Source organism: Aphelocoma coerulescens, chromosome 19, assembly GCF_041296385.1.
Source record: "Aphelocoma coerulescens isolate FSJ_1873_10779 chromosome 19, UR_Acoe_1.0, whole genome shotgun sequence".
Classification (NCBI taxonomy): Eukaryota; Metazoa; Chordata; class Aves; order Passeriformes; family Corvidae; genus Aphelocoma; species Aphelocoma coerulescens.
In genome coordinates, this window is record NC_091032.1 from 4,411,292 (window position 1) to 4,437,443 (window position 26,152).

The window sequence follows — 26,152 nt, forward strand, 5'->3', positions numbered from 1 at the left end:
TATCTCAGAAAACTCTGGCTGAGTGCACGATAAGACCCTGGCAGCCACCTTCTCTCTGCTCCTCAACCACAAAAACATCTTCAGAAATGGATGGAGCCTGGGTCTACCTGGTGACAGGAGGATGTGGGTTTGTGGGCGAGAGGATCGTAGAGCTCCTGTCTCAACAAGACTACATCAAAGAAGTCAGAGTTTTTGATTCAGTAGCAAGAGAAGAAGTAGAAAAACTCAGCACAGGTAAGAAAAGGGCATCATAATCTGTTTAGTGGCCATAATCCTCCCTCTCATGGCAGCTGGGGTAACGCTGGAGATGCCGCAGTTACAGGTGTGGGGCAGGAACCTGGATTAAACAGACTGGGTGAGGAACAGCTTCCAGCTCAGAATTTTTGCAGCACAGGACCAAATCAAAGAAAAACGATCCCTAGGGATGGATCACCCAAGAGATGTCAGCCAGTGAGGCTCTAAGTCCCCAGGAAGGGATCAGTTGTGAGGAGCCATGTACACACAGAGTACGTGACATGGGAACTTGGCTGCCCAGTGGCTTTGCTCAACCAGTCTGACACAAAGGGGCTAAAACAACATCCTCCAGAGCTGCTCCACTGAGGAAAAGAACTGAGATTCTGAGGAAAAGAACTGAAAATCCTGATAGCAACAGAATCAAACTCAGAACCTACTGCAAGCCTTGTGAAATAAATCATGGAAATAATTGAGAGAAATATATAGCACCCTAAAATAGGAAGAGGTGAGTCTCAGAAAACACTCAGAGATACTGAATTAATCCATTTGATCATATTCTGAGACCTGCCTTCATGCAGGGTTGAGTACAGTGAGATATGTTGGGGAAAAACAACCCGTTTTACTGGATTCAGGAATACCCATGCAAAACAAGCCACCTCAGGGTGCCCTGCTCAGCTAATGCTGGGCTGGGTCCCCTGTTTCTGACTGCCCAAACCTTCAGCCTGCTTTGAGAGAGGCAAAAAATGCTGAGGGAGATCCTGTTGGGAGATATGGACAGAAAGGAGATGCACCTACAGCAAGTCAAGGCTCCCAGGGAAATATCACTATCAGAAACCCTCCCTGGCAGATGAACTCAGCAGACTGGTTTCCCCAGGTTTCAGGGAGCCAATTACCTTAAAAGCACCCATAATTGAAGATAAAGCTGTTTAAACCTTAGGAAGGTGCCAAAATCCATGCTGCAGGAGAGGTCTGTGGCCTGACACCCCAGCAAACCACAGAGAATGAGGCAGAAGCAGCCTGAGGGGCCATCCCAACCCCATCCCTCTGCCCCAAGGCAGAGTCAGCTCCACCACAGCCTTCCCCACAGGTGTTTGTTCTGTTCCCAGGCCACCCCGGGCAGCCCATTTATTTCTGCCCCACCAGGCAGTGGGCACAGTCTGGGCCCTTGATTTCGTACCTAAACTTACAGGTACAAGAGGTATTACAGCATTACTGTAATTTTTTTTTTAACAACAATCTTCACGATCTGAAAACCACATCCTTCCACTCCATACTGGTTTCTGCTTTAGGCTAAAGCAGCTCTCATACACTTCTTCCTTCTCCTCCTCTGCTCCATCCAGCACTGCAGGGCACTGGAATTGTTCCCATCTGGAAGGGGAGCATTGAGTTTTGGGCTGTGGCCTTCCCACTGCTTCCCACTGCAAAAAGCTGATGGATTTGTCTCCTGCATCCTGCAATTTATCCTCCTGCTTTACCTGTCTCTGCAACTGTGCCTTTTTCAGTCGACAACAAGCAACAGCTCCTGAGCTGCCCTGGCCCAATTTAATTCCTTCATGAAGATCAGCTGCCTCTTCCCTGCTAAACCAAACAACTTCTCTTTGTTCCTATCAAATGTCACCTTTTTTTTTTTTTCTCCTCCAGACTCTTTTAGTTACACTCTGCTCATTCTCAAATCCTCCAGCGTGGTCCCTCCCAGTCCGATGTTATCTGCTGATTTAATGACCAAATCTGCCAGATTCTTGATGAAAACAATAAAAAATACTCAAATACAGCAATAAGCCCTGGAGAGCCCCAGGGCAGCCATCTACCACAGCTGGCAATTCCCTGGGAACTGTAATTTCACCAGCTTTGTGCTCTCCTTAATGGGGCTTATTTAGCCCATGTTTTACTGACTCCTTGTGAGAGTGACGCTGAGTTTCCAAAGCCCTTCGAAAATCAAGATAGATGACATCAACTTGTTCCACAATATCCCTACAGCCTGTTACCTTGTCATGAGAACAAAGGAGGTTGATCTGGCTTGCTTTGTTCTTGACAAATCCATGTCAGCTGCTTCCATTCTCCCCATTATCCCGCAGGTGCTCACACACACACGTGGTTTGAGTGTGTGCTCCTGAACTTCCTGGGGTTGCAACCAAAATGTTCTGTAATTTCCTGCCTCTTCTTTACCTCCTCTCTCAGTACAAGTGTTTCATTTGCTCTGCTGAGCTCTTCCAGTGCCTTCAGAAGTTCTCCAAAGTGGCTGATAAGGCACTAAAGCTGCAGTTACACCCCTCACCTCTTTAGGAGCCCTGGGTAGAGCTCATCAGGCCTTGTCAATTTGAAAATTACTCATGGTTGCCTTACACCAGCTGCCTTAAGACAAGTGGTGTGAAAAAGACTATTTAGCACTTCAGCCTGATGGGTTCCAGGCTTTCCTAAACCACAGAGTAGGAGAAAAGTTCCCCCCCAGAATCTTCTGACACCCTGCTCTACACTCTGGTCCTCCAGGCAAGGGTTTTACCTCTGCTACATGGACAACTCCTTTCTTTTTACCCTCTATTCTCCCTGAATCGACTCTGTGCTTTACTAATAAATTAATTTAATATTAATACTCAATGTTAATTAATTTAGTATTAAAACTCCTCAGAGTGGTCCACTGATTGTTTGCTATGCTAATTAAGAAAGCAGCCTGACCCTTTCGTAAAATTTCTGCCTCCTCCTCCATCCCAGGCTGCTCAGAGAACATTCAGCCACTTGACCTGCTGTCTTGGATTCTGTCCCTCCTTCTGGACCATGAGGAATAATCCCCTTCCCACCTTGCCCTGGATCTTCTCTAAGGGTTTCCCCATCATAACACCCCCACAGCTGGAGCCACAGACCCTTCCCTGAGCTACTCATTTCTGTGATCCTTCACAAATTCCTATCCTGATCCCGGGGTGTGTGGGGCCCTCCAGGCAGCTGCCAGCCCAGAGGAGGCAGAGGAGACACCTCCTTCCCAAAGCAACCCCGTGACTGGCTTACTGCAGATCCCTGAGGAGTACAGGCTCCTAACCCCAGCTTCTTGCTGGCCTCTTCCCAGCTACGGGAAAGGAAAAAGGGAAAAATACTTACTTAATACTACTTAAATGTTACAACACTCTCAAAGCAAGAAAATGAATAGTAGATGCCAAGAGTAGCCATGTATGGAACTGCTACTCTGAGGAAGAAGAAGGAGAAGGTAAAAGGGAATAGGGGAAAAATTCCTTCTGAGTGGCTCAAAGGGAGGAATTTCCTACAAAACTTTCTAAACCTGTTACATTATTTTCCTTCTTAATCTACCGTATTTGCAATTTAAACAAAGCTCTGTGCAATGTCTCTTGAAATTATTGGGTGTTATTCCCAGCAAGCCCTAAAATGTTCTGTCTGAAGGGAAGTGCCCGGCACAGCTTCCCTGATCCACAGGGGCTGGAGCAGCTGCAGCTCTCCAGTGTGTCCTGCTCCCAGGGCTGCCCTTGGATGAGAGCTGGGGATTGGCAGTGACAGACACAGCGATTCTCCCCACATTTGATGCAGAGCACTGTGTTGAATTAAACCAGATGCAAACCTGGCTTCTTGGAGTTCAAAAAAAAAAAGGACTTTTGCCCTGGTGTGCTGGATTCAAACAGCACAGTCACTGTCAGAGAGGGCTTTGCCTTGCCCTGCAGAGAGGAAATTCCACGCCGGATCCTGGCTCTGAAGGCAGGTAAGGATGCTGATTTGTGCTCTTTCCCCCACCCCCTGCATCTCTGGCTGTATTATTTTTCTGCAGCTACCACTCGTGTGACAGTGATGAGAGGAGACATCCGCGACTCCGGCGTGCTCCTCGCTGCCATGCAGGGCGTGCATGTGGTCATTCACACAGCTGCTGTGGTGGACTACAGGAACACGGTGCCCTTCTGGGAGATGAGAGCTGTCAACGTCGGGGGTGAGCCTGAAACAGGGAGCTGAACACAGCCCTGCCCTCACACACACCTTGCAGCCACACAAGAGGCTACAGCAGACACATCCACCCGCGTTTGGTGCTCCCTTGTCCTGAATCCCACACGCCCTGAGATGGAAAAGGTGCCCGGGACCTTTCCAGCGGGGAAGTTTCTCCCTTTGCTCCTCTGTCCTTGCTCAGGGCTGGCCACGCTGCTCCTCTCCACTGCTCAGCAAATCTGGGCTCAGTTTTGGCACAGCTGTTCTGGTGGAGGGCAGAACTCCCCCGATGGCACTGAGGTGGTTCAGGACACACCTACAGTGGTAAGAAACGGTTTGGTGTGTAAGAACAACTAAAATTAACCCCTGTTCTAGATAGCTCATAGCTTTCCCAGGGATTTTGCCCTGTCTCTACCAGCACAAGGCTGTACCCGTTGAACTGCACCCACTAGAAGGGAGTGATGCTGTTTTAATTAGCAGAGTGATGCTGTTTAATTAGTCAGAGTTCTCAGTATCGTGTATCGACAGGCCACGTGTAACTGAGAGCTCCACAGCCCTTTCCTCCCACCACCAAGAGCCAATTTCATGTTCAGTGCAAGATCTGCTTAGAGAAAATTTGTTCATAAATCTAGGAAATAAGCACAGGCTATAAAAATAATGAAATCCCTATTACAGCAGCAATTCCAGTGGCACCTCAGGCTGTTAGCTACTAAAATAGTCGTTAACCAAAAGGAAGGAACTTTATTTTTTTTTTAATACGTATATTTCCAACTCGATTACTGCTTAGGGCTTCTACTATTTGCTGATACATTCAAGGGTAACATTTAAATTCCAGCCTTCTTTTCATTGCTGTAGTTGTTTTCAAAACTCAATGCTTTTAAGAGCCTGCATTGTGCTCTCTATGTACTGAGAATATTCAGAGCCTGAGGGTTCCTGCTGCCTTTTAGTGGCTTTGTGAGCTCTTCCCCTTCACTGTTGCTGTGAGCTCTGTGCTTCAGCACAGGGAGGATTTACAGACAGCACTGAACACTGAGCAAGTCCCATCCTCAGCAAACCAAACCTCTTGCAGATGTTGGTGACATTCCCAGAAAACCACACACGCGAGGGTTTTCCAGTGTGACCGAGAGCCTCTTTGAGGAGCACCGGCCTGGGATGGCTTAAAAGGAGCCTGTCCTGCATTTCTGCCTCCCCGTGGATGGCTCCACATGGTCATCCCTAAAATGGGGCTGCTGCCCTCACTGGGGCTCCTCAAAATCCTGAACTGAGAGATTAGTCTGAAGTTCCCTCTTAAAATCATGGCAGATAAAAGAATAAAAATGGTATTTGATACCTGCTGTAGACTTCATGGAAAAAAGTAGGGTCAGGAGAGGTCAAGTATATAATCCTCTAGCTGTCTCTCTGTGCAACTCAGGCCACAGAAATTCATCCAATTACTGCCCTAAGCCCAGCAATTTGGGGCTAAATTGGACCATTCCTTTTCAAAAGACTTGCTGCCTCGAATTAAGGGTGCCAGTTAATGGGCTATCTATCATGGCTTCCAGCAAGCCATAACAATGCTGAGGAGTGCTGGTGTGGCTATGGTTAATTACCATTTCTGGCCAAAATTTACATCTCCTGCTTTGATTCCCTCCTCTGCTTCAAGCACTGGCTGCTGAATCCTGTTATAGTCTTGTTGACTAAATTGAAGAGTTCTCTTCTACAAGAACTATTTTTCCATCTAGTCACTTACAGACTTTTTAATCTGCTTTTTGTTAAGATGAATGGATTTTAACACAGCTGTTTCCAGTGATGTTTCTCACCAGGGGTTCTCAGTTTACTTTACATATTTTGATAGGCTCATGGAGAAGCACATTGATTCTTTTCCACTGGGATTTCCGATGGATTCATGCGCTCTGAAATGATCCTAAACTCGGGATTTCCTTGGTAATTTCAGATTATGCCCTTAATAGTGAAGAGAAGAGAAATCACAAGCCCTCCCACACAGGATCTGCAGACAGGCTCAGGGCAGAGCCTGCTTAGCCAGGTACAAATAATGTAGAGGTTTCTGGAAACCAACCCTACCACCAGCTTCCTTTCAGATCTGCCTTATCAGTCCTTGTCACTGAGGTTCTCACAGGATCAGCTTGGGTCAGAATCACAAAGAATGCAAAAACCACCCCTGCAAGAATCATAAATCATTTAAACCCACCAAAATACTCAGAAATAACCACACACACTGACCAAGTTCAGCCAGAACAACCTTCCTTAAAGCAAACCATGTTTTGGATTTGTCTGGGTTTCATATGGGCTTGTAAGCTGCCCTCATTGTTTTATTTAAAGTTCTGCAGCTATCAGGAGTCTGATGGAGTGATTTCACCCTGTAGCACCCTGTAGAGCTTCTACAGAGCAACACATGCAACTAAAACACGGATCCTTTGCTACAAGGCTGCAGCTCACCAAGAATCTGCCCACAAACTGAAAAAGATGGAGTTTTGCTCTGCCAAGCTCTCAGCTTCCCTTTGTTAGCAGCTCTAAAGTCCAAGCTAAGTCAGTTGCCAATGGCCATGGAGGTTCAGCCACATTAGAGCTGTGGATGTGACTCCTATTCATGTTATAAACCATCCCCTCTTGAAGAACTGCAACCTTGACCTTTACATATTTTCAGCCATAAAAAGAGATGGATTAGTTCCAAGCCTGGGAATCTGTTTTGATTTGCACAACAGGAGTCAAGGCAAGGTGGCCAATGTTTGTCCTTCCCATCCTGCCCCACAGGTACTGAAAATGTGTTAAGGGCCTGCTGTGTCCTGAGCATCCCATACCTGCTCTACACAAGCTCCATCGCTGCCGTGGGACCCAACACCGCCTGTGAGCCCATGCTCAGGTGAGGCTCAGCAAATCTTCTCCATCTCTCTGTTTGTTAAACAGCAGTGGAACTGCAGCCAGATGGAGGTTTGAGCTGTGGCTTCCAAGGAGAAGATTTGTGTTCCCCCCCTGTCTATTCCTCTTCTCTTTATTGAAAACTGTTCCTTGCTGCTCTTCCCGTTGAGAAGCCACGGCTCTTCCCAACCTAAGCCCGGCCAGTGACACCCCAAGGTGAGAGCTGCAGGGCCCAGCTGCACTTCCAGGCTGCCCCTGGATGTACAGCCCTGCTCCTCTGAGCCCTAAAATCATTCTCAGATAAGGTTGCAGGTGCTCAGAGTTGGGGATACGGCCAAACTACATCCTGCTGTTGGGTCAGAGTTTTTGCTCTCCCCCACAGTGAGCCAACCCAAGGGGCTGGTGGTGTCCTCCTGTTAGCACCACACTGCCCCTTCTCCTCCCAGCTTCACAGGGAACTGCTGGCAAGCCTGTACCCAGCTCCTGTCATCAGATGTGAGCAAATCTCAAGTAGCACTATCCCAGAAAAAAGTAATTGGCCACGAAGTCTTAAGGGACAGATGCACTGGTGTGAACCTGCCCTGCAGTATTCAGGTGTAGTCACCTCTTTCTGTTACCTGCTTCTGACCTGTAAATAGGTTCAACCCTTCTGTTTGTGGCTCCCATGAGATTGACCCACAGACCCAGAAGCAGCAGCAGAGCTTTAGAAAACCCTCTGCAGCAAAGGTGGGATTTGGATCAATACAAAGACAGTGGTCAAAGGAACAACTTTGAGGGTTTTTTTTGCTTTGATCTCCAGAAGTGACTTTGACAATCTGCTGACACCCCTGCCTCAGGGCTCAGCATCAGGATTCCTTTTGTATTCCTGGGGCAACAGTACCTGCACCTTGAGAGCAGGGCTGATGTTTCTGAAGACCAGGGGCTGAAATTTTAGGTTAAATTTGAGGTCAGGTAGAGATATCTGCAGTCTGGTACGTACTATTGGAAGGCTCCTTGCTGATTTCAAGCCTGATTGTAGCCACACAAACTGCTCAGACCCTGGAAATTTGTGTGCCAGGGGAGCTGACTCCAGGTCAAGCGGTGTCTCCACAGGCAGCCAGGCTGGACACAGCTGCCTTCAGTCACTTGGCTCTAGAAATTTCAGCCCAGCTAGAAAAGACATAACTTAAAATGACCCACAAGCCTAAATTGCACACTCACAAGTAAGTCAAGGCATAACCCAGTTGTTTTGAGAAGTGTCTAAGCACTTGAATCTGTGGAATAAATGTCTGGCTTATGAAAAAATCAGAGAGCCACTCAATCCACTTGGGACCACAAGCACTAGAGACTGTGTCACTACAAAGCTATGGAATTTGGTCACCAGCATATCCAAATAATTCCTAAAAATTCATGTAGATGCAGGCACATCCTTGTCAGTGTTTTCGTCTTTAGTGACTTAAGAGACAGATGTGAATAGATGTCTAGAAAAAATCAGCCCCAGATCTTGCCTGATCACAGCCCTTTGGTTTGTAATGGTGGCACCAACAAGGGCAAGCAAAACCCACCCAGGCTAACACTCATGGAGCTATGAACAGCCTTCCCCACCACAAATGCAAATAAAATCACACCTGGAGCCTTTCACTCATTTTGCAGAACACACTCAGATTCTCCCATTTTCCTGAGAGGAAGCCTTAGAGAGGGGTCTTCATTCTCCAATTATTTTGATTTTAAACTAAGGGAATTAGATCATGGGAGAAGTATCAGCCCACCAGTAAAAACCTATCCCACCTGTCTCAGTAGAGAGCCCAGGGATGACTGGGAGCAGTTTTCCAGACTGAAAGCACAGGTGATGCCTTTCCCCTTCCTCCTCTCATATCCCCATCCCCACCCGATCTGTTCCGCCCTCTCCCTCACAGTCCATGATCCTGCCTGCCTTTTCCTTTTCCTCTGTTCCCCTTCTCCATCATTCCTCGTGGAATTTATTTAACTCCCTTGTACGTGCTCGGGAATTGGCACAGACAAAGCAGGAGGAGTCTCTGGCCCGGGTGATGGGCACAGGGATAATGCTCACACCTCAGCATCCGACAATAATAGAAAATGCCTCTGTCAGTCTCAATCCCTGGGAGACAGGCACTGCTGAGATACCTTCTGACAATGCTGCTCCAGTCTGATTAGTGTTCACTTATCTGGGATCGTTTTGAAAAGCAAGAGCATTATGCTGAGCTCTTTGTTACTACCAAGCTTCAGAGGGGTGGGGGAAGGCACACAGAGCAGAGCCCAGGAACAGCAGGCAGGTTTGTCCCTTTGTGAAGCTGCTGCTTTTTAAAAGCTTTGCAGGGCAAAAAAAAAAAAAAAAAAAAAAAAAGATTAAAAAAAAAGAGAGAGAAAGCAATTAAAACTAGAACTTCTAGATAACCTCCCTCTAATTGTCTTGGGCCTCTCCCGGGCTTGCAACAAACCTTGTACAATCAATCTTTTGTCTTGCTTGTTTTTTGGTTTGTCTCTTGTAAACACGGGGAGGGGAGGAAGGTTTTGTGATAGAAGCCCAGAGTGTGTGAGGAGGCTGTATTCCTGATGCTCCTAATTTATTTCTGTTGCTGTAGCACAAGGAGAGCCTGATCTCAGCTGGGATATCTGACACACAACATGCCAGACTGCTGAACAGGCAAGAGCCAGGCAACAGCATCAGCCACATTTTACCAGGGAGATCTGAGCACAGAAAAGAGAAAGCAACTTGCCCAAGGTCAAACAGGGAGCCTGAGTCAGAGCTGGCTCTCCCAAGGCCCAGCATTTGACAAAAACATCTCTGCTGCAGATTTGCTGTGTGAATCCCTCACAGACCACTGAACCCTTCCAGGAGATGTATCCAAGCCCATCTGCCACAGGAGGGTCAGGATTCCTTGTTGCCCTGCATGGAGTACCCCATGCCTGGCAGATCCTGGTTTGCTGGGGTGGATTTCTCTCCAACAGCAAAATACAAAGCAAGTTAATTTAAAAATGAGAAGAAAGTCTCCAGCAGCACATGGAGGGAGAAAGAGTTGGTCTGTGCTACTCAGGGGAGCATGGGAGCAAGTGAATGCTCCTTCCCAATGCTGCAAGCCAGGTTTCTTCACTCCAGAGCCCACTGGAGATGCTGAATCAAATCCCATGACGGCCTCAGGCTGATCTAAAGCCAATATGACACCCTATGGGGAATAGAGCTGCTTTCTGCTTTCTCCTTGGAATTATTCCAGGCCCTGTGAGGCCAGTCCCGTGTTAGATCCCACAGGCTTTCCCCTTGGCAGCTGTAAGGTAGGAGCCTGAGGAGCAGGTTGTCTTCTACAGCCACAAACCAGTGTCCCCTGCTTGTCCTTGGCCATTGGCCCTCTGCTTCTCCTCCCCCTCAAGTGTAATTTGCGAGGGGAGATGAAGGAGCACTCCCAGCACAACCCTGCTGATTGCAAGGCTTCACGAGATCTCCAGCATCTCCACCACATCCCCAGCAAATGCCTCCCAGCTTTAATCAACTCCGTGAGAAAATTAGGTAGCAGTTTCTCCTTTTAGCTTATGGCTCATGAGAGGCTTTTCTCTGCCTCTAATGTAGAAATGAAGTAGTATTGCTCTCATTTTCCTGCCCTCCATCTTCTTGTGCTCTTTCTACCTTACTCAGCTTCTATAAGTTGCTTAACAATGTAACTCTGCTGCCTTCTAATTTGCCTGATGGAATGTTATTTCAATCATGCTACTAGACAAAACTAAATCTAGTTCTGAGAAACCACTGCCCTCATGCAAACCTGCCTGTGAACACCCTGCACCACCTGGTATTCCTTGAGGCCTTATTCCTCCCAAAGTGCAGTGAGGACCTCAGTTTCCCATAGCTCCCAGCCAGCAGAAGTCCCTGGGGAGCAGGGAATGCAGAGCAAACCAGGCTGGGACAGATGTGCCCGAGCCCTGTGCTCTGCTCCACGGTCACTCCCTGTCTCCCACAATCTGTTCCAGAGGAAATGAGGACACTGAGTACAGCGGGGAAGTGGAGCTGCCCTATGGGAAGACAAAAGCCATGGCTGAAAAAATTGTGCTTGAAGCCAACGGGAAAAAGGTACAAAATGCAGTGGTAGCACCCCTGGAATTACAGCACAGGACGGGGGAAAGGAGGGAGATGGTTGGAAAGACCCCACAGCTCCTGTCTAAGTGTGCACCCAACCTCTGCCTGCATTTGATGCATAAACCACATGGTCCTAAGCCTCCCAAAGCCCCATGTTCCCACATCAGCCACACTGTCCCAAGATCAAAGGGTGCTTCCCTTCGAGCCTGTGCTTCAGCTCCAGCAGGAGTGTGACTTTGGAAAGGGCTGTGTTCAATCAGGGCCAAAGGAACCGGGTTCACCTTGTTCATACTCAATAAAAGCATAATTTCCAGGCTTTCCAGAGTGACTTAAGAACTAACAATATTGTTAGTTCTTATTTTAGACCTGTTTAAAGCTACCTTGTTTGTTTTAAACCCAAGGCCAGTGTTTTAGACTGGCAGTGAAGTCAGCAGCCAGAAGAGTTTTTCTAGACAATGAAGGAGATTGTAAAAATGAGACTTGTGCTCTAAATCACTGCCTGGAGCATCTCTCCCCCAGTCCCAGTTTGAGGCCATCCAGTTTGGCTGGCTTCCTCTGGTACCTGGTTTTGGTTGTTGCAAATCCTCTTTTATGCATCACAACTGCAGGAGAGTTCATGCCTCCAGCACTCTCCACCCAGCACCTCTCAGGGAGCACCACGTGGGTGCAGGTGTGCTGTGAAAGAAAAATAAAATCAAACTGGGCACCTCCTTGTGGTTTTAGGGACTCAAACCAGGCCCCAAGCATCCAGAGCACCTCTGCAAGTGTTGACTCCTCTAGGCCAGTATTCCCAGGGTTTAGGTTTATCTGGGAAACCCAGTGTCACTGTGGAAGATTCCATCTCTGGATCCGTCCCTCACTGATGTCCCTCCCTGATTTTACAGCTGAGCAATGGTGGTAAACTCAGAACCTGCATCATCCGTCCCAACGCCGTCTATGGGGAGAAGGCAGAGTTCCTCCAGGAGCTGTATTTGCTTGCCAAAGCCAGGAATGGTGTTATGAATTACCTGGAGCCTGAAAACACAGAGCGTAATCTCACCTACGTGGGTGAGTGAAGCACTGAGCCCTTTGCATGGGGTGCTACCAGCTTTAGTCACAGGGGATTTTACTCGTCAGCTTAGCCTTAATCTCCCCAGACAGAGAGATGAGTATGGTGAATGAGCACAAATGGGTTTGTAACCACAGAACTTAGACTGGCTAAAGAATTTTTAAAGCAGTTTGTTATTACTACTGTTTTCCTGGGAAGGGTTTTCTTTTTTCCCTTTGAGAAGTGCTTCAAGGATATATGGGTGGCAGAGAGAAATTCAGGCTGTGTTTTTAAAATGTTTTCGCTATGAAAAGACACTTTGTCATTAGAAAAAGTTAAACTATTACTTCTTGTCAAATTCTTTACAGAAAAGAATTACTGGTTACTACATAACCAGTTTTAGCAAGCACAAGAAATTACTCACAAAACCTCTAGGAAGAGTTTGTTTTGGTGCCTTTCAGGGGGTGTAATTCACCATTAGATCATGCAGGCACTCAGTGATTTCTGTGCAGCACACTTATATGTCTTTTTCCAAAAGTGCAGATAACAGTATTTTGAAAATGCTGTTAAAGGAGAATCAGGCCTAGATAAATCAAGTGACTCCTTCAAAGGCTCACAGCAGAGCCAGGGATAAAACCCTGGAGCACTGCCTCCCATTCATCCTGCTCTCACTACAAAACACTGCCCTTTCGCTTCGCATGAACCAGGATCACAAGGCACATTAATTGTCCAGCTCAAAGGGGACACCCAAGGTTTAAAGGATCTTGGAGGCCTGGATTAACTACTCAGTCTCTCTGCAGCACAGCTGAGCACACGATGAGTGCCTCCCTGCTTCCCAGCACTGAAGCTGGCAGATCCAACGCACTCATTCCACGGTAAACAGGGAAACTGAGCTCCTCCTGAATGCCTGTTTCTCTCCCTCTCTTATTTCTCCAGGTAATGTGGCATGGATGCATGTCCTTGCAGCAAGGAACTTGCAGCTGAAGCCAGACTTGCTGGCAGGACAGGTGTATTATTCCTATGACGACACTCCAAGCAGGAAGGTTTTCCTGGTCAGGCACGAGCTGCTGTCCAGCGCAGACCCCTCAGTGAGACTGGGCTCACACATCCCCTACTGGAAGATGTGGCTGATGATACAACTGCACAGGATCATCAGGGTCATCCTGTCCCCTTTCTGGAGGCCACAGCCTTTCCTCGACCTGCCCGCGCTGAACACCATAGTCACCACCTTCTCCTTTGAGACAGACAAGGCCTCCAGGCATTTTGGGTACAAGCCCCTCTTCACGTGGCCAGAGAGCAGGCTCAGGACTGCACAGTGGCTGAAAGCAGCTGCAGGGAGCCTGGGACCCCCACAGATACATGAAAAGAAGAACTAAAGAGCACTTTTGGGGGAAGGAGGTTCCTTATCACACCAGCAGGTTTCATCTGAGCTTCACAACTGTTATATATGAAATCCACCAAATTGGCCTTTGCATGTTAAGTGCCCTGATTTTGCATGATAAGATGTTAAATGTCCTAGCTTTGTATTTTGCATATTAAGTGTTTTAATTGCCAAATTAGCCTTTACATACTTAAAATGCCCATCAAACTAGTTAAAGATATAAAGTTAATTCTCAGAACTATTTAATCACACAGTTCCTAGTTAAAAATCCCTGTTGATAAAATATTCCCAAGTTTAATCCCTTCCTTAAGCCTTAAACTTCCAAATGTCTTGTTTCCTGCACATACCCAAGTTATCCAAGTTAATTAGTATGTTTTAAAAAGATTCTTAAGGTGTTTATGGTTCAGTTTTATAAGTTCCTTAAAATGACTGTTGATTGTTCTGTTTTAAAAGTTCCTTGAAGTGTTTGTAGTGCAGTTCAATGCTTTTGTTAGCTGTCCTTAAGTTCTACAAGTTCCTAAGCCCAGCTCCAAGAGCAGACTTTTAACTGTCAAGGGCTATTTTTAGTCTCCTGTCCCTTAACCTGCAACTCAGTTCCATGGCAACGTGAATGTCAACGAGGACATTTTCCTGCCTTTCAAGCCCCCTGGACAAGAAGTTATCCATTGACTGGATCCAATGACTTCACTTCAAGACTCCCCCACTTGCCCCAGACCATGGGGGCCGGATTGTGGGCGGCCCTGGGCGGAGCATGGGCATTATAAAACCCAGAGCACAGATCTGGAGTAGCTCTTGCCTTGGGTTACCTGTGGGGGAAGCTCAGTGCTGGTGACTCAGGCCTCTATCTCACAATAATAATTTTATAATTTTAATTATCTAACTTTGGACTAGCCAAACTTAGCCCAGCGTTGCAGGCTTCCTGCACTGGGGCCTTGTGCCAGTTAGGCCTAAAGGTCTCTAATCGCTGTGGACCCGGGTTTTGGGATTTTTACTTGTGGATTTTCCTGGACTGGATTATTTTAACTTTAATTAATTTTTAAAATTATGCTTTTAATAAAACAGATGTTAATTTTCAGTTAACATCAAGAGTGGTCTCATTCTTGACAACAACCTGCACGGATCTTTGGCAGGAGCTTTGCAAACACAGAAATCCTGGTACAGAAACAGAGAAGGAGGAAAACTCACAGGCTGCAAGTCCTACCCTTGCCAAAATCTCAGCTACTTTGTGTCCCACGGGCATTTGAAACCTTCCCTGCACACACATGGGGCTTGCTGGCCTCCCTCATTCCCATGGTGCCACCACTGCTCGGACGACTTGTGGGAACAAGAGAGAACAAGCTCAGGTGGGAGATGGGAGATGGTGCCCAGCAAACACCTTTTTGGTAAAATCAGTGAACAAGTTTTGATCCACAGCCTGGGGAGCCACGGTCCTGGACATTTGGTGGGGTAGCTGTACCTGGCTCAGACACTGAAGGGCTCTTCAGTGATAGTTTTGGGGAGGACAACTAAACCCAGCAGGTTCTTGCTCTGATTCAGGGTTTAATAAAAAGAAAAAAAAAATTATTCCCTTTCCCAAAACTGCCTTTTGCAAGATGCTTCCTGTTATTCTTAACGTGGAATATTGAATATCTATCTTGAAATATTATTCCTCTAAAAGGAAAACCTCCAATCTCTTGTCCTAACAATGCATAGGCTGACTCAACTTTTAATTGTATGGATGGAGAACTGATGTCTATAAGCTTAAAGGTGGGATTCACGTGGTTTGTAACTGCAAATCTCTTACCTCAGAGCACTCCAGCAGCAAAGCAAAGCAGATTAAAGCCCATGTTCAGCTGCTGTGCTGGCAGAAAGCAACTTCAAGTGAAGGCCTTAGGGGCTGCATTTATGCTAAATAACGTTTGAACTCCAGGAGGAAGAGGTCATTTCAACTCATTCCATGGCACTGGAGCTGCACAGCCCATCTGGGAGCAGCATTTCACAGATGATATTTTCCTCACGCAGATGGGGCAGGCACTTCCAGGAGATTCACAGCTAAACTGTGGTTTCTATCAGTTTATCAGCTTCTCTATTTTTAAGACTTGCAGAGAGGCTGGTAAATCTACATTATGCACAACTGAGATTCCAGTTTTCTCTTGAACTTGGAGGAATGAGATATTTTTACAATACTGGCTCAAATCTAAAATTAGCTCTGTTGATACCCCACTTCTGTGTTCTGTGAACCTGTACCCATGTCTCAAGCATTCCTGGATTAAAAGTGTGCACATGCACAAATGGAAGCTTATTTTAACTACAAGTGCTCTGATACTCCTGGAAAAAGCAAGTTTCAGCATGGCATCCTTGATGGAAATGATCAAAATTCGCTTCCTGTTAGTCCTGGTAATTACCCAGGAAGGAAAGTGGAGCAATACAGTGAGAGCTGCCAAGTTAAATTTGCCAAAATTCGCACCCACTAGAGAATTCTTTTTCAAAATGAGCTTACAAATCAGAAATCAGTTACTCTGTTAATTCATTACTAAGCTCATATAACAAATAAACGTGGTCCAAACTGTTGCAATCTGCTCACAGAGAGTTTGAAAAGGTGAAGTGTGTAAGTTACCATTTCCCTACTATTTTCCCCCTTCTCTTTGTGCTGGGGAGGGGGTTGTTAAGAAGCAGGATAATAAGATTTCTGATTTTCCTATATTCACTAAAAGTCTCTTTGCAGTTTTTTGCCATTATCCAAATGGTAGCTGACAACTCTGAGAATGTGACAAGCAAATGCACCCTCAATTCCTCGTGCACGTCCCAGAGCATCTCCACAGTGCATCAGCGTTGGCCTCAACAGGTTTTGATGCCTCTGAAATTATGGATTTATCCTGCCAAAAAAGAGCCACTGGGTGGAGCTGCGAGGCTGGGAACAGGTCCCTCCTCGTGGAGCCTCACTGGGATTCGGCTGCGTTCTGCAAGGACTGAAATCCCTGCCCAGGCAGCGAGGCTGAAGGGTCTGTCCTCAGCCTGTGGCACTGGGAATTCTGGCCTTCCCTCCTCTGGCTGGAAGCTGTCACCATTTTGTCTGCATGGAGCCCTGTAATCAAAGAGACTGAGGAAATTATTTTTTCCACTCAGAGCTCATTCGAAAAGAATAAAAGTTTGCTTTTTATTTTTAAAAATAGAATGAAATTTGGTGCTCTGACCTATGAGAACCCTTGCACAAGTACAACAGGCTGATGCCTTCAGTCCCAGTCCCTCAGTAATTCCTTTGTGGGATTTGGAGCTGCTGCAGATATCAGATGGGAGAGTTGTCAAGCCCCAGCACCATCCCAGAGATTAATGCCTTACAAGCTTGCCTGCTTTCATAAACCTTGCTGGGAACCTCATCATGCTTTTGTTCCTGTCCTGCTCATCATCACCTATGATTCTGATGCTTATCAGGGTGCAGATGACATGCAGGATAAGCAGCAGGGATTTTCAAAGGTGGTTAAGTGCAGGATTTTTCAAAAGTATCTGAATTAGCTGGCTGCTCAGCTTTTTTAATACCTACTCACCTCCCAAGCTTTGACAAAAGCAACCAGAGGATTCCCTTTCCGTGGTCATGGTAGAAATAGGGGGAAAAGTTAGACAGCAAAGCCTCTGTGCTATTTTCCAAAAAGATGAGTAAGCTTCCTTTGGCTGCCCTGCCTTTTGGCTCCTCCAAGCTAATGCTGCTGCAGACTTCCTGTTAGATCCTTGATTTTATCAGATTATAACTTGTTTTCCCCTGGCAATGCTTTAATTCTTTCTACTGCATTAGGTTGTCATTGGCTTTTCTTTTCAGGGTCTCAGCCCTATTATGTAACAGCAGCAGCAAAAAAAGAGAAAAGAAAAAATATTTCAGATCTGTTTCTACTTCTGGAGAGGAGCCTTTGTGCACAATTACTCATCCAAGAGATTCAGCAGGTATAACTGCTTCCCCCAGGGGCTCCATTATATAATTGGATTTCAGCCATACAAATTAAATCCTATCTTACCCCTTAGTTAAGCCAGGCAGTAAGTATTTAATGCTAATATCCCTGACAACTATTGCAGGGAGAAGCAGAGCTGAAGCACAGAGGAGACAGATGCAGGCAATCTCTGCTGCAGGAGCAGGGAGGATGAGCAAGGAGTGACACCTGCTTGTATTTTCAACATGGTTAAACTTCCCCAGGATGGGCTGTGGTTCAGCTGGAGTCATTGTGTGAGCTGGAACAGGGTTCTCCCTCGGTTTTCCATGCTCCAGGAGTGTTCCCGTGTGCACGCTGAGCGCTCACCCCCCAACATGCACACTTCAAAGAGCCGCATGCCTAACCCTGTTTGAGCCTCTCTGGAAGTCTCTGTTCTTGTGCAATGTCTGAAGGAAGCAAATTTAGCAATATTAAAACTCAAGCCAAACACAAAACCAAGCAAAGAATCCCCAAATTAAAAAGAAAATCTCGACTGAGTTACTCATTCATCTGCATTTTCTGCCGCGTTCGGTCTTCTCCTGGCGTGTTCCTGTGAGACAAAGCCCTCTGGGCAGAGCCCATCTCTTTTGGTGTCTGGTACATCAGTCACAGAGTCAGTGCATGGTAATAAAGCAAAATAGATTCATGGTAGGAGTTAAACCAGTCAGTCTGGTCCTGTAATTGGAACATAATCTCATATTGACAGTGTTTAACTCAGGATGCGCAGGGAGCAGATGGCTCCACGCCAGGCCCCATCGGCCTGCAAGGATTGGGATATTTTCCAAGTCCAGCTCCTGAACCTCATCTGAGATGTCGGAAGCTTTTCTTCCCCAAAAGGGCCTTGAGCCCCTCACTAATCCTGGGTAGAGCCCCACAGGCTCCTCTGCCCCGGAGCCCACAGCCAGCCTGCCTGGCAGGAGCTGCCTTGGGAACACTGGGACAGAGTGGACACAGCATCCAAAGGGCAAAAGGTCCAACATCTGCTGGGCCAAAGAGTCCCAAAGCTCTCTATACCCCTGGGAGCCTCTCCTTGCCAGGCAGGGACCTGCCTGTGACACGAGGCACAAGCCCATGGGTGCTCTCAGTGCCAGGGACACCCATCAGTGTCACCTTCCTGCTGCTTTTTCACCTCTAAAAGCTTCAGTGGCACAATTAAGCCCACAGAACACACAGGCAACAGTGACTAATTCCTTTCTAGGAGCCTGAAATGCTGAGCTAAAGCAGGTGAGAGGAGAGGAAGCACATTTATTCCAAAACTCATCCTCAGTCCAAGGGCAGACACAGACTCAGCTTTCCAAGGGTGTGGGAGAAGAATACCAAGCTTCTTATAGCTGCTACAGGAAGTTTAAATTGATTTTTCTCCATTTCAGCAATTAATTCCCATTAATCAACTTACTGTACAATGCTGCACAATAATTCACAAGTTTTATGTATTATATGAATAAAATTGCACATATATTTTTATGTGATTTTCATTTAATTGAATTCCAAGGAGATTTATCTGCTGGGTTATTAATAAATCTTAATACGGCCTATAACACTCAATTGATATTTAATTAACCTGCAATAACTGCCTTGTAAAATGTAAATTAAATGCTTTATTTTTTCCAGGCATATAACCTTAAATCAAATCCTTCATTCTCCCAGCAAAGCAAAAAGAAGTGGGGAAAAAACAACATTTCAGGCAACCAAACCTTACACCTGAAAATATTTGATATTTAAAGAGGTTCAAACTGGAAACGAGATCCATGCTTTGTAATAGCTTCTTCTCGCAAGGAAGTACTTTTCCACTCTCCCCACTTTTAAAGATCACAGAATTTGGGTGGATTTAGATGAAACAACAAAATCTCAGGAGCCTTGAAGAGAAGCGAGAGGCGCCCATTACTAATAACAAGGTTGCAAATTCCCATAGGTATTGTGGTATTTGGCATTTTTTCTGAAAGTCTGGGCTCCCAGAGTCACATTATCAAATGAGAATGTCAATTTTCATTTAAAACTAAAAAAAAAGAAAAGGAAAAGGAAAGATGTTAAAGCCCTTTGATAGGGGAAGCTGGCAAACCTGAATGTCAAAGGCATGAGAACTAAGAGACAAAAATACATAAAATTTGATTCTTATCTTTAAAAGTATCAGAACTTTTTGAGACTGAGATGTTTGAGAACTGGGAGGTGGCAACAAATGATCAAAACAGCCTTTACAAGAAAAGATGAGAACAATCCAAATTATATTTTAAGATCAAACTCTTCTCCTCCCCCTCCCCTAGCAATTTACATAGATCTACATTAAATACTGCAAACTGCAAAAACAACTGGTTCTGATTTCCAAACCAGGAGAGCTGGCTGCCTTTGCAAGGTGATTTGAAAACTTCAGGAGAGCATGACTGTCCAAAATTGATAAGTCTATAAAGTTTTACTGCCACAGCATCTAAACTTAGTATATCTTTCTTTTTTGATGCATGGAGAGGCCAGTCTGTCTCTCAATATTTATTAAACAGTGACCCTCACTGTCTGTAATCTGTCTGCATTAGATCACTTTAAAGGTATTAAATTGAAATCAAAAGTTAAATGTACCCCGGATTTTAAGGGTGTCACAGCATGGAAGAATGAAAATGAAGAGAATGGATTCTGACTTGCAATGAATGAACAGAAATAAATCCAGAGCTGCTGGAATGGGAAGCCTGTCCCCACTCACTGTTCATCCTCTCCAGTCACTCATCCTCCTCCTCCTGCACCACCCCAGCCCAGGGCAGGAATTCCATGGGGAGCTCCCGAGGCTGAGGCTCCCAGTTCCCGTGGCAGCAGGAGAGGATGTGATCGGGCATCCCACAGACCCCAGGGCTGCCAGGACCTGCACTGCTCACAGGCCACCACTACACAGCCCCAGCTTTGCCACTCTCACCACAGGAGCACCCGGAGCAGGGAGTCAGCGCATGCAAGTGGCCTCATGTCACAGGAATTGACTGGAATTTTGCAGGCTTGGGTGTAATCCCCAGCTCCAGCCTAGACTCACTGGATTTTTGTGCTGGTTTTTACATTTACAGCTGGTTTCTTCCTCTCTCCCTCTCTATGCCTTTTATGATTTTGGCAATTGATCAGGAATAGCCTTTTCTTCTTCTTTTACCCTTCATCTTTCTAAAGGAGAAGAATGTATCCCACAGATGTGGTGTGTGGGATCTGCTGTCAGCTTGTGGACCACAGCCCCTTCCCAGGACGCTTGTGTTTTACTCCACTGGACAGACATGGGCATGGAAGGGGGTTTTTTCCCCTTGAAGTGGGTTTCTAACCAAGCTGAATCCAGCACTTGTTAAGGCCTGACCATGACTGACAGTTCACATTTTGCTGGGTAGCACTTTTGATCAGGCAGAGTCACCTGGGAGCTGCACTGGGAGCAGCCACAGGAGTCCCATCCACTCACAGGCTGCTCCTAACGAGGCTGCTGGGAATTAAATCACAACGTGAGGAGCAAATGGAATGGGTCACAACAGGTTTAGGACTTGCCACCTGCGAGCCTCCTCACAGAGATTTTACCACAGAGTTTTCCTGAGCCCAGTTCAGGACTGCTGGGCCCCTGTGAACACCCTGGTTTTTGGGGATGTAGGAGCAGAGTCTCCATCACCTCAATTATTTCTCTGCTCTGCCATCTAGACAACAACCCACATGGCTGCCCCAGAGTCATACCCATGCCTAGTCCTAGTCCTAAACCCCTTTCTGACCACACTACCCTCATCTTAAATCCCAGCTCCAACCTCTTTCCCTTTGAGAAGCACAGCAGGCTAAGTACTCCTGACATTTCCACGATGCTCACTGTCATGTTTTGTACAGGACTCTCACAGCAACAGCCTCGCTGGGGACAGAGGGAATGCCCCTGAAAGCAAACCTGACACACAGCTGGTGACCAAGAAGCAAAGCATCCACAGTCCTGCTGCTGCTGATCCCACTGGGAGCAACCCCAGTCACTTACACAGAGATAGGGACTGACTGTGGGGGATCCCTAACGGGAGACAGCACTTGTGAGTTCTGCCTTTCTCAAAACTTGCATCTGGAAATGAGTAACTGAGCAAGAACCAGCCCCACAAGACACATCTAAACCAGCCCATCTTAGCATTGGGCACAGGCCCTTAACTCACACAGCCAAATGACTCCTGGTTCCACACAAACCTCTCACACTCTGGATGGTGCTGCTGCATCCTGTCCCTAAACCCATCCCCACAACCTTCCCCTGACAGGAACAGGGGGTTTGACACCAAAGAGAAGAATGAGGGGCCTGATTTCTGTTCCATTTCAAAGGGATTTAGAAGCTCTGCTTCCTCTCAGAAACCTGCCCAGCCTCCCTCAGAGGCTGTGCACAGGCTTGACATGACACCAGATAATGTTTGTGGGCTCCGGCATAACCGGGGATTACTGCTCTGAAAAGGAGGACTTGCTGAAGTGGCTGTGGTTTAAGGAAGGATTTGAAAGGGGAGAGAAGTACAGAGGGAAGCTGTTCTAGACACTAAGTCACATAAGAGAAGGCTTAAAACTGAGAGCAGGAGGAAGTGAAGGGATCTGAAAAGGAAGGGATTTGGGATAAATGAGTGGAGGAGGAGGAGAAACGTCAGCTAGCAGTGAGATTACATGGGGCAACGTGTGAGCTCCTTCAGCCCTTCTTCTTGGGGTGACTGGAGTGATGGGAGAGATGCACCAGTGAGCTCTGGGCTGACTGCAGGAGGAAAATGGGCAACCCCACACTCCTGGTGGGAATTGAGGGAATTTGGTGAAACGAGAGCACAGCTTGCTCAGATCACAGAGTAACTGATGGTGGGAACTTCTTGCAGGCAGCTCCAGCTGAAACAGGGACCAAAGTACAGCCAGTGGGTTTCCAAGCACCACGGTACAGGTCAGGAGAGGTGTGGGGAGGAGCAGGAAGCTGAGAGGTGCTGGTGCAGGGTAATGGTGTAATGTTCACTCACCAGGCTGAACTGAACAGAGCTGGCTCTGTTCACGGATTTTCCTGCACTAGTTTGCACTGGTTATCACAGATAAGCCCCATTAATGCAACTCTCTTATGATGTTGGGAAACCTCAATAATGGAAATTAACTGCTCTGCATGGACAGATGAATGGAAGTTACACAACCGCTGCCCTATTTCCAAGAAGCACAGCAATGTTGAGTGGGTGAAGCCAAATTTAATAGCTGTTATCAAAACCAAGGAAGGGACTTCCATTCAAGAGGTAACCAGGAGAAAAGCAAGGGCTTGGGAGTGTTGCACAACCACAGCAGCCCTGGACTCACACCAACAGCAGTAACTCCAGTGCTGGAACAATGCTCCAGCTTTAGCGCTTTGACACGCGGCCAAGGGCCTTACAAAACACCTCAAACAGTTAATGCAAATCCATATTACCAGGCCTATTAATGGCCTGTCATTGCCTGTCTGCAGATCACTATTTTGTGCCAGTAAGCTCTAGATTTCCTTAATCAGTTATTCTTAGCTGACATTCCTAGCACTGGTGGGATTCTGTAAGGTCCTAAAATCTGAAGGACCAACCTCTTCTCTACCCATTGAATCACCATTCCCCCATCTCTGGCCTCTGTTTCCTTTTCCATTTAATGGGGACAACATCTTGGACCTTCACTATAGCCATGGGACATTCGTGTCCAGCTATGTTCAGAACTGAATAACTCAAGCAGACGTTATTTTGAATTTCTCATTGTCTCAATTTAGGTTTTAAACCAATTCTTACAATCTTTCACACACATGACAAAATGATCAAAAGCCATTTGCAGCTGGTTTTAAATGTGCACCAGACTTTACTGAAACCTGGTGTTTCTGCCCCATTTGCAGAGGACTTGGCAGGGAGGACAGGAGAAAAACTGCATTTCCCCTGTCTCTGCTCCCTTGTCTGTTAACGTGAAACCTAAAATACTCCCCTCCATTTTGGATCAATGTCACATAACCTCATTTCCTCAGCTTAAGAAAAAGCCTTAGATTTTATATGTTGCACTAAAATATGTCAGCACTGCTCAGCTAATAAACAGTGCTAAATCAAAACCAGGCCCCAGTTCGTAGATCATGTGAGCAATGTCAAACACAGGGAGTGATACCACAGCAGAGATGTAATGGACAGGCTCCTTAGCCTGGGTTTATGGCTGTGAAAGAGAAAAACCTGGTGTTCAGTCACTTCTCATTCACCAGAGGCTGTCACACAATCTCTCACAGCTTTTTGGGTTGTGTTTATTTTTCCTGGGGTTCCCAAGGGCTCTACCTTCTGATCCCCCTGCAAAACCTCCTCTGTGACTACCCAAAGGACTAACCCCTGACTTACAGCCAAAACTTGAGGCTTTTACTGCACGTTAGAGCAGATCCTTACCTGATAAATCAGAATATCCCCCATGCATTTACACCCACAGAGGAAACAATTTTCACAATTCAGAGGAACAAGGGCTCGATTTTCTTCTCCATGTTGACTTTTCCTGTGTGGTGACTGTTAAAGCCAAGAAACTTCTCTCCCTCTCACTTGTCAGCAGGACATCCCAGCAGCTCTCAGGGCTGGGATTCAGCACCTATGGCCACCCTGGCCTGGCAGCACCACTCCCTGCCACAACCAGGCCACACTGCAGTTCCTATGGGCTCCTGGTGAAATTAAGGAATGAATCCCATCAGACCGTCCTTGTCAGTGTCACCTCCTAACCAGCATCCCAAATTTGGGGGGGAAACAATGAGGAACATGTCTTAGAGGCTGTCACACGTGGTCATTCATTATTCCCATGTTTCTGAAGACCACCATGAACAGACCCACAGAGACCCCATTTACTGCCCCTCACACCTGAAACATGACCAATTACTGTGCACCTTTGGAGATTAATAGTGAAAACGCTCCTCTCTCACTCACTGCTGGGAAGAAAATGTTTTTGGAAAGCTGTTCCTGTCATTTGATATTGTCCAGTTTTTCCACTGAGAAAAGCCAAATGTGAAACCTACGGGCTGGTTCAGTTTTTCCCTTGGCAATACCCAGCCAAAGGCTGCTCAGTGTATCCATACACCTCCTCCTGCTGCTCCTGAAAACTGCCATGGATGAACACAGGGGTGCCAGCATGCAGCCAGAGCCAGGCACAGTCCAAGGCCACCTGAGTGTCATTCCCAGGGGGTTACCTGAGGGAGAAATCTCACACAAGTGTCGATCCAGCTATAAATAAATACTTGCAGTGTTGCAGCAGGGAACATCCCAGCTCTGGGAGAGAGGGAGGACTACAACAGTGCAAGAACTCATCCCTGCCACTCTCAACTGAGAAACAGCCACCTGAAAGTTAGTTTGAGTTCAAACTTTCTGCTGTGGTGAATGGAGAGGGAAACTGGCACCTCTGGAGGGCCATTCATCCCTTCCCAAGATACCTGTCTGAGACAGGGAGGGTGGATTGATGCTGGAGGTGCCAGTGTCTTTCGACAGGGACTATAAAAGGAACCTTGATTATTATCTTGGACTTTTAGGCAGAGTCAGTTAAGGTGAATCTTTGTTGGACTGAAATCAGTGGTGGTTTCGCCTTTGCCTTCAGTGGGGCTGGGTTTTCACCACGGCGATCCGAACAGATTAGAAAAGAAAAACAGAACAGGGAAACACATCTATAAGGGAATGAAATATTTATTTCCCCTGATTCACAGAGAGCAATTAAGATATAAAGAGATTAGGGGAACTCTTCACAGTCACTGAGTGGGCTTATATTGAACAAGAAAGGAGGCTTTGGAGCCTGCAAGCACAACTTGAGCTCTCAGGCACCCTGCCTTCCTCCCAGGAAAAGCATCATGCAAATGTGAGGAGGAAGGAATCGCGGCAGACATGCCATCTGGGAGGATGATGGACAACAAGCTGACTAGGAATAAATAGCAAAATATAATAAATTCCAAACCATGCCAACAGCAACTGTTGTGCTATGAATTAACAGTGCTATTAAATGTTTACGCACACACTTCTGTCAGCACCTGTCAGCATTTATGCAATACATACGTTGGCAAATCTGTATTACGTTATTTCTTGCAACTGATCTGCATTAATACTGCCCGTGCACATGTTCAAGCAAATTGCTACACTTCTTTTTGACCTATCCATGTGCAAAAGGTGCAGCAGTTCACAGGATTTTATGCCTATGCAGCAAATTCGAGGTATATGTGCCAGGCAGCAGAGCAAGGCTGGGGGATAGAGGGCAGCAAAGGAAAGAGAAAGAGGAGCAGGGAGGAACAAGGGATCTCGAAAGGCCCGGGCCAGGGCTGGAGGATGCCTGAGGAGATGGTGGCGGGCTTAGGGCAAAGCTGAGTTCACCCCAAACCAGGCCAGGGAAGGGGAGTCACACTCTAAGCTTCCTTGAGCAGGAAGAAGAGGATAGAGGTGGGGGGAAACCCCGAAATCCACCCCAAAGCTGCAGCCCCAGTAGAAAACGCACCTGGCCAGGGCTCCTGCTAAACACGTGCTGCAGGGAACAGTTATGCCATAGCCAGTAGGATGGACCACAGTGCTCTTCATTTAACTTTCCCCCTCTGATTCCTTCTCTTTGCTCTCCCCTCCCTTCCCCCAGCCCTGGGCGCAGTAGCTGGGGTGGAGGAGAGAAAAATGTGTAATTAAGGGAGTTGCCACTTGCTAAAGCTGGAGAAAAAGAGAGGGTTTGTGGTGACAGGGCTAAATCTGGGACCCACCAGTGGCTACTAATGATGAGAGCTGTGGTTGCTGTGCCACCCAGGCAGGAGCAAAGGCAGGAAAAGCTGGTGGTTGCAA

General features: G+C 46.7%; 1 protein-coding gene across 1 annotated transcript; it reads left to right on the plus strand.

Annotated features, from left to right (window-relative positions):
• LOC138120722 (3 beta-hydroxysteroid dehydrogenase type 7-like) lies at positions 1–14,556 on the plus strand. The gene is made up of 6 exons (XM_069033622.1): positions 1–234; positions 4,001–4,156; positions 6,901–7,009; positions 10,963–11,062; positions 11,953–12,115; positions 13,032–14,556. The coding sequence occupies exons 1-6, from the start codon at positions 87–89 to the stop codon at positions 13,469–13,471; spliced, it is 1,116 nt and encodes a 371-aa protein (XP_068889723.1). The 5' UTR covers positions 1–86; the 3' UTR covers positions 13,472–14,556.
• The last annotated feature ends 11,596 nt before the right edge of the window (positions 14,557–26,152 follow it).

What these genes read in the sequence shown, in the direction of transcription:
- LOC138120722 (XM_069033622.1), top strand. Translation starts at nt 87, where the DNA reads ATGGATGGAGCCTGGGTCTACCTGGTGACAGGAGGATGTGGGTTTGTG. An exon ending in GCCTGTGAGCCCATGCTCAG is followed by an intron (nt 7,010 to 10,962) that starts GTGAGGCTCAGC and finishes AATCTGTTCCAG; the next exon opens with AGGAAATGAGGACACTGAGT. An exon ending in GCGTAATCTCACCTACGTGG is followed by an intron (nt 12,116 to 13,031) that starts GTGAGTGAAGCA and finishes TTATTTCTCCAG; the next exon opens with GTAATGTGGCATGGATGCAT.